This window comes from Aotus nancymaae, unplaced genomic scaffold (assembly GCF_030222135.1).
Source record: "Aotus nancymaae isolate 86718 unplaced genomic scaffold, 86718_ANA_hifiasm-v0.15.2.pri h1tg000012l, whole genome shotgun sequence".
Taxonomy (NCBI): Eukaryota; Metazoa; Chordata; class Mammalia; order Primates; family Aotidae; genus Aotus; species Aotus nancymaae.
This window is the reverse complement of record NW_026988423.1, coordinates 29070082-29078578: the sequence shown is the minus strand read 5'-3', so window position 1 is coordinate 29078578 and position 8497 is coordinate 29070082. Positions and strand designations below refer to the sequence as shown.

The following is an 8497-nucleotide window of genomic DNA, read 5'->3' as shown; positions in this document are numbered from 1 at the left end:
TACTTCCAAATACAAAAAGAAAAAATTGGGCTGAATAATATTTTCTATATGGAAGGTAATAAGACTATGAATGACGCTAAAACTCAATGTTGAAAGTTTAGCATTTAAGTTAAATTACAATTAAGGTAGGAAACATTTATTAAAGGGCTTGGGATAGAGGGATGGATCCCAAGTGAAAGAAAACCTGAACTTAAAGTTGGCTGTTTTCAAACAGAGGTGACAAGAGAGGGAGGGAAGGAAGAGGAAAGAAGGTAAAAGGGCATTCACTCAGCCTGTGGAGAAGTGATTATTTTCCATCTGCAGCTGGCTAGCGTTCAGAAGCTGTCCCTCTGGTATTTACAACAATTACTACTAAATTGAAAAGGACCAGTAACATTTGCATCAAAACAGTTTACTCCTCAGTGTTTTCTGCATGGCAGCCTTTACTTCCTTGTTCCTCAAGCTGTAGATTAGGGGATTCAACATGGGGATTACCGTGGTGTAGAACACAGAGGCCACATTGTCCTGGGCCAAGGAACTGACTGTGGAGGGTTTTAAGTACATGAATGCAGTTGATCCATAGAACATTCCCACAGCTGCAAGGTGGGAGCTGCAGGTGCTGAAGGCTTTGGATCTACCCTCTGTGTTGCTGATGCAGAGGATGCTTGAGAGAATGAAGATGTAAGAAACAAGAACTGTTAAGCTTGTCACTATGATGTTGAATCCAGCCAAAAAGAAGACTGTCATTTCAATATCATAGGTGCTAGAGCAGGACAGCTTCATGAGAGGGAGGATGTCACAGAAGTAGTGACTGATGAGGAGCTCACAATAGGGCAGTTTTAACATGAGGCCAGTTTCTATTGTAGAGCCAATGAGTCCTATGGTGTAGACCACAGCCGCCAGCAGGGAGCAGGTGTGAGGAGACATAATGATGTTGTAAAGCAAAGGGTGGCAGATGGCAACATAGCGGTCGTAGGCCATCACTGTCAGCATGTAACACTCAGCAATGACAAAAACAAGGAAGAAGTAGAGCTGTGACATGCACCCTGCGTAGGAGATGATGTTCTTTTCTGACACAAAGTTCACCAGCATTTTAGGGGTAATGACGGAGGAGTAGCAGAGATCCACAAGTGACAGATTGCTGAGAAAGTAGTACATGGGGGTGTGAAGCTGAGGGTTCAGCCAAATCAGAGTGATCATGCCCAGGTTCCCCACCATGGTGACCAAGTAGATCCCGAGGAAGAGGAGGAACAGGGGGAGCTGGAGGTCTGGTCTCTTTGTTAATCCCCTGAGAATGAACTCTGTCACTGTAGAGTGATTTTCTGCAGCCATCCTCCTCTGAGTGGGAAGCCTGCAGAGATACGTGGGAGACAAGAACCCCATTAAAAGGCTAATCTTGGCTTGCTTGGGGAAGCTAGTCTTGAGCCTTTGGTGCTAGTTAAATAACCTGGGCTCTCTGCTGATACATCCTCCCTGCCCTCCTCCCCTCCTCCTGCTATTTGTGGGTCTTTTTTGCAGGAAGACCAGTCTGAATGTTTCAAAGATCGTGAAGATGAGAGGAAAGCAGGCCAAGGTCTGGATCTTTTACCACGCACATGCTTCTAAAATATCTTGGGGCAGTGTTTCTCAAAAGGTAGTCCCTGGACCAGCAGCACTGACATTACCTGGAGATTTTTAGAGATGCAAATTCTTAGGCCTCAGCTCATATCTACTTAGAAACTCTGGATATGGGGCCCAGCAATCTGTGTATTAATCTCTCTGGTGATGGTATTGCATAGTAGTTTGAGAATCTCTACACTGTAGATAATAAGTAGCATATTTCACATTTTGTAGTTGGAGATGGATTTTGCTTTAGAAATAAACTTTCCGTGTCATGTGTATAATTCCTAAATATTTACTGGATGTGAACATGCAAGAACCTATCTGAAATTTATGCAGTGTTGGGGTGATATGGTAGTTACAAGCTGTGTCATTGATGGACACATCAATTTCTATGTCTGAAAGAGGAAGAAATTAATATCGATTCCAAAGGTGATTGTAAAAATAACATGGGATAATGCATATTTAGAAATCTTTTTTTTCAAATACTCAGTGCCTATAAAAATGTGAATTGTCATTAAGAGTCTGGAATTTATTCTTAATTTCTCACTTGACTTGAGATCCTAAGACAGTGATTCTCAGCATTGGCTATATATTATAATCACATGGAGCATTTATAAAGTATTGATTCCTGGGTTCTACCCATAAAAGTTCTGATTTAATTGATCTGTTGTGCACCCTGAGCACTGGCCTGCTGAATGTTCCACTGTAAGTGCTAAATAGCTAATTATTATTATCATTATTGTTATTTTCAGATCATTGTATCAAACCATGGTCCTATTATATCCCTGATGGCAAAGTATTCAAATTACAGACATATCTCTAGGAAGCATGAATAATCATTGCCGGATACATTATGTATAGATAGTCGCATCTGTGGGATGTATTTCTTAAGCTATAAAACTTAAATTCCCCCTATTTTAATTGCTTCCTTACGTAATTACTAACTTTTGCATAATGCTTTACAGCTTACACATTTGTTTCAAAGGTCAATATCGTTAACTACTAAAATTTTGGGAAATGGGGAGAAATATGTTTAGGGAAGGATTTTAATTTTCATTTTTATACTGAGAAAACTGAGATGCCAGACACTAAGTGATTTGCCCAAGGCTTACAAATTATTGGTGACTTGGAACTGGAACTTACCCTGCCCTGTCCCGATCCTGAGTTTCCTCTTTTGCCTCACATGTGTAGCCTTGGAAAAGTGCACACTTACAGTTCTAAGCAATGTGTGATTGAAACAGGTTTATGCTTGATGTCTTAGTATATGCATAACATAGGAAAAAGAAGAATGCTGTATTTTGTTTCATTGCTTAGGAAATTGAAGCTCTAAAAGTTAAATAAGTTACCCAAGGTAACCAAGCTAGTAAGAGGCAGAACTGGGCCTAAAACCCAGGACTACTGACCACGAGTGTATTTTGTCTCCACTAAACTAAATTGTTTTGTTTTAGCTTATCTTTGGGTAGCACTTTATTATTATTTAATAACATGTAATTTATATAGTTTTTGAAGATAGAGGAAAGATCTATTGTTAATTTTGGGTGAATTAAAAAAATTATAAAGGCCATATATATGCGTTGTAGTGAATTAGAAATGCAAATAAGCAAAAATTTAAAACAGCCATTTTCCACTACTTGGAACCAAACGATGGTAGTGAATATCCTTCTAGACTTTTCCTATGCCATATATGTATTTACAAAAACATTTATAATCTGCTTTTTTAGCATAGCATTCACAAATGCATTGTCTCACTTGATTCCTATAATAATAATAACTGGCACTAACTATATTCCTTTTACTTAGATGTAAGAACCTTTAAAATCATTAGGATGTGGTGTGAAGACAAAGTCTGCATTGCATTGTAAACTTTATATGTCAAATTATTGGTAATGAGGCATTTAACTTTACAATAGCTAGTATGAGAGAAAGCTAAGATTTTTAAAATTCAAGTTGAGCATTCCTAATCTGATAATTCAAAGTCCAAAATCTGAAACTTGTTGAACACCAACATGAACCACACGTGGAAAATTCCACACCTCCTCTCATGTGACTAGTCTCAGTCAAAAGATAGTCAAAACTGTTTCATGCAAAAAAATTATTAAAAATATTGTATACAATGGCCCGACGTGGTGGCTCACGCCTGTAATCCCAGCGCTTTGGGAGGCCAAGGTAGGTGGATCATGAGGTCAAGAGATCAAGACCACCCTGGCCAACATGGTGAAACCTCGTCTCTACGAAAAAAAAAAACAAAAATTAGCCAGGCGTGGTGGCACGCGCCTGTGGTCCCAGCTACTCGGGAGGCTGAGGTGGAAGAATCGCTTGAACCCAGGAGGCGGAGGTTGCAGTGAGCCCAGATTGAGCCACTGCATTCCAGCCTGGCAACAGAGGAAGGCTCCATCTCAAAAAAAAAAAAAAAAAAATTGTATAAAATTACCTTCCGCCTGTGTGTATAAAATGTATATGAAGCATATATAAATTTCATGTTTAGACTTGGATCTCATCCTGAAGATATCTCATTATGTATATTCAAACATTCTAAAACATGAAAAAAATTGAAATTCAAGACACTTCTAGTCCCAAGCATTGCACATAAGGAATTATTTCCATTTATTACAATGGAGATAGAAATGTATTATTTTCACTTATTACAAAGAAGAATTTTTTTCTAAATAACAATAGTAGATTTAAAACAATTTACATTTCTGTTTTACCCAATTTCTGCCTCTCAAAATGATAAGAAACACCCAACTTGAATAACTATAACTGTAGATCATGTGCTTTACAAAGCAGTGTGGAATGAACACCATTCACTGAGTGCACAGCCGGTGGGAACACCATTGTGTAGGAGAATGCTAGACAGCATTGATTTAATTTTTCACTCATAGTCTTCTAATAACATGAAAGAGGCAAATATAAACTACATATTTCTTTTATTTTTCTGTTTTTCTTCTTTTTTAAAAACAGAATCTTACTCTGTTGCTCAGGTTTGAATGCAGTGGTGCGATCATAGCTCACTGTAACCTTGAACTCCTGAGCTCAAGCAAGCCTCTCACCTCAGCCTCCTGGGTAGCTGGGACTACAGGTGCATGCCACTATGCTGGGCTACTTTTTAAAGTTTAGGATACAGATGGGATCTCTCTGTGTTGCCCATGCTGGTCTCCAACTCCTGGCCTCAAGCAACCCTCCTTTCTTGGTCTCCCAAAGCTCTGGGACTACAGGTGTGAGCCACCATGCCTGGACAGACCATATATTTTATATTACTTACTGCAATTATTACCTTTAGTTTCACCAAGCCATCAGAGCCTTAGGATTACTACCAGTGAGAACACAGCACACAGATTAAAAAAGCACATAGAGGTGAAGGTAAATATATGGTTGTAAATAGTCTGCATTATAAACAAGAGTTCCTGAAATAAATATTTTTCTCATCCAATTGCTTAAAGTTTCTAATTAAATACCTGTGATAAGGAAAAATGGAGCACAGTCTGTTAGAAACTTTAGGGGCTGCCTTGGTTTCAGCAATCAGAAAATTCAGGAACCATATACTCAAAGTCATAAAAAATAGGTCACTAAGGTTGGGGGCTTGGGATTGTGTTTACATATATATGGGCATAGTATCTCCTGGGCTGTAATCACTTGAGAGACTGGGGTCCTCACTAATGGAGCAATTAGAGCCTTGCTTTACACTGGCTCTGTGAAGCATGCTTTGGCTCCCGGGTGTGCTAATTTTCCGTTTATTGGTAGAGTGATCTTGCAGCTAGGGAAACTTACAGTTTAATGACAGATTTAGGTAATTTTACAATCAACAACCCCATTACCGTTGTCGTCACAATTGTCATAATTGGGATCACTATGCCCATCATCACCACAACCGTCTCACTCATTACTGTCAATACCATCATCAGTAACTACCATTATCATTGTTACTTACCAGTTATTCATGATTATGTGCAATTGATCAGCTTTAAAATGTTTATTATAAAGTATTTTAAAAATGAATTCAAAATTTTTTAAAACAAGCTGTATAGTTTTAGCAAAGGAATGTTACCTTCCTTACATTTATAAGGGAATGCTGAATTTGGCCCTTTGCTACTGCACCAGTAAACTGACAGTGTAGAATGCAGGAGGCTGAGGAGTATATGAAGGTAGACTAAAACAACTCCTCGTTCGTATAGGGTCATTCAAAAGAGAAATGTGTTCATAAGAAAATTTCCTATTCAAGAACATATTCAGTAATATGTTATTCATGAATATATTACTAATGAATATTTTTAAATTAAACTTTTTATTTTGAGTTAACTGTAGTTTCATATGTAATTGTAATAAATAATGAAGAGGCCTGGCACGGTGGCTCAAAAGCCTGTGATCCTAGTACTTCAGGAGGCCAAGGCGGGTGGATGACCTGAGGTCAGGAATTTGAGAGCAGCCTGGCCAATATGGTGAAACCTGTCTCTACTAAAATATATATATATATATATATATATATACACAAAAATTAGTAGGGTGTGGTGGTTGGGCACCTGTAATCCCAGCTACTCGGGAGGGTGAGGCAGGAGAATTTCTTGAACCCAGGAGGTGGAGGTTGTAGTGAGCTGAGATGGTGTCACTGCACTTCAGCCTGGCGACAGAGCATGACTCAGTTTCAAAAAAAAAAAAAGAAATAATGAAGAAAGATTCCTTGCTGTATACTTTATGCCACTTCCCACAGTGGTAACATCTTGCAAAATGTTTGTATAATATCATACCTAGGATTATTGACATTGATATAATTCATGGATCCTATTCAGATTTCCCCAGTTTTACTTATACTCATCTGTGCATTTATTTAGTTCTATGAAATTTTATCAAACACATAGGCTTGTATGTCTAATACCACAGTCAACATAAAAAAAAATCACCTGAATTTTCTAAGTTTCGAAACAATAATTTGATTTCCTGTTATACTCCAAAGGTGATCAGTTATTTTTCTTTATTATAAACTCACCACTGTAAACATATTTTATGTGTAAGATAACCACAACGGACAACAAAGGTAATTTAATACAGTTATTTTTGTTGATCAAATTTTTCTACCTTTGGCCTATAGAATTCTCTTCAGTTTGTCTCTGGAGTCTTTGACACTGTGCTAGTAGTTTCTAATATTATACCTTCTGTGCTATCTGATAGGGCAAGGTGTTATGAACTCATTTCATACATTTAATTCCTCAGACCTGGAATCAACCATTTCTCAAAAAAACTTGATTTCTTTTAGCAAGGAAATGATATTTCAAGAACACAAAGTAGGTGATAGAGAGGTTCATTGCTCTTGGCTTAGCCATTGTTTCTAGCTCTTTTCAAACAGACCTAGGAAATGTAGGACTACATAGTTATCAAAGTGTCTCTTTTTTTGGAAATCTAATAATCTTACTAGGATATATTTTAATGTTCATTCTGAGACAATTTTCTTAGTTGTGATATTTCTTTTAACATGTTACTTTAAATCTATTGTTTTATGCCAGAAAGTTTCTTGAATTATAGTTTTTATTACTTGTTCTATTGCTGTAGAGTTCTCTGTTGAGGCTCCTACTCTATGCCAGGTGCCAGCTGGATCATTATCTAGTGTCTACACTTGTTACTTTCCCCCAAATCCTTTTCATTTGATTTTTCACCCTGTGTTTTCACCTTTGATTTCTCCTAAGGCACTATTTGTTGTGTTTATTTCATTACTGTTACTCCTAGTCCAGTCTCAATTTCTGAAACTTTTTTTCTTATAACAATTTTATATGGGATTTTACCTTGATTGTTTTCTATTTATTTTTATATCAAATTAGTTTTTTCCTAGTTTCACACCTTCTTTGTTGTTTATGTGAAATGTTAAAAATATGATGCCTTACCACCTGAGATCTCTTGGTTCTGTTCCTTTTCTCCTTTTTTTTCTGGATAGTTTCTTTCTTTTGTCTATGATGTTCCTGTTCTGCTTAGTTTGGGTTTTATTCTTTCCAGTTTATTCCTGTAGGGAGTTTTGGTTGGTTTGTTTTGAGAGTTTATGGTGCCCAAACTGCTGCACCTCTTCAGATCTTACCATGGTCTCATTTAAATTCAGCCCCTAATAGAACATACACAACCCTTTTCTGTTTTAGGTATTATTCTCAAATTGGCCTATTGAGATCTACATGGAATACCTTCAGTCCTTTAGGGTTTTCCAGGTTTACTAGATGTTCTGTTGCATCTTTCTGTTTCTTCCTCACAGATGCTGCTACTGTGGAGGATTTTAGCTCTTGGTGGTTTGTAATCATCTGCTTATGGTTGAGGCCTATTTTTTAAAAATAGATGTCATTCATGGATTGGACTTTGCTATCTAGTTGTGCAGGGGGACGAACAAATCATGACACCTCTTCTCAAAATCTTCTAAAACATTCCACATTTTATTACTATTTGTATAAAGAAGGAGGAGAACAAGAATGAGGAGGAGGAGGAGGGGGGAGGGGGAGGAGGAGAAGGAAGAAGAAGAAGAAGGAGAAGGAGAAGAAGAAGAAAGAAGAAGAAGGTGAAAAAGAAGGAGAAGAAGAGGAGGAGGTGATAAGCTAGTTATCTGAGGAATATATACATAAGTAGGATATATTTGTAAGGTATATCTATGAGAAGAATGTATTTTTAAATATATTGAAGAGGATATATTTCTTAAGAACATTTGAAATATTCATATAGTTCTTTGTATTTTGATATGTTGCTAATATTCTTAAACATGAAGTATTAAGAATATGAGTACCTAGCATTTTCTGAGTGATTACTATATTGCAGGTATATTTTCTTGTGAATATATTTTGCTTCTGTTCTTCTTGGTCTTTTCTTCTCTCTGCCTCCTAGCCTTTGGCAATCCACAAAAACTCAGTCACATAAAAGTAAGTAGTCATGATTTCTGCTTTTTGGCCATGACAAA

General features: G+C 37.2%; 1 protein-coding gene across 1 annotated transcript; it reads right to left on the bottom strand.

Annotated features, from left to right (window-relative positions):
* Positions 1–381: 381 nt before the first annotated feature.
* Positions 382–1362, bottom strand: LOC105729733 (olfactory receptor 8A1). The gene has a single exon (XM_012470648.2). The coding sequence runs from the start codon at positions 1360–1362 to the stop codon at positions 382–384; it is 981 nt and encodes a 326-aa protein (XP_012326071.2).
* Positions 1363–8497: the final 7135 nt, after the last annotated feature.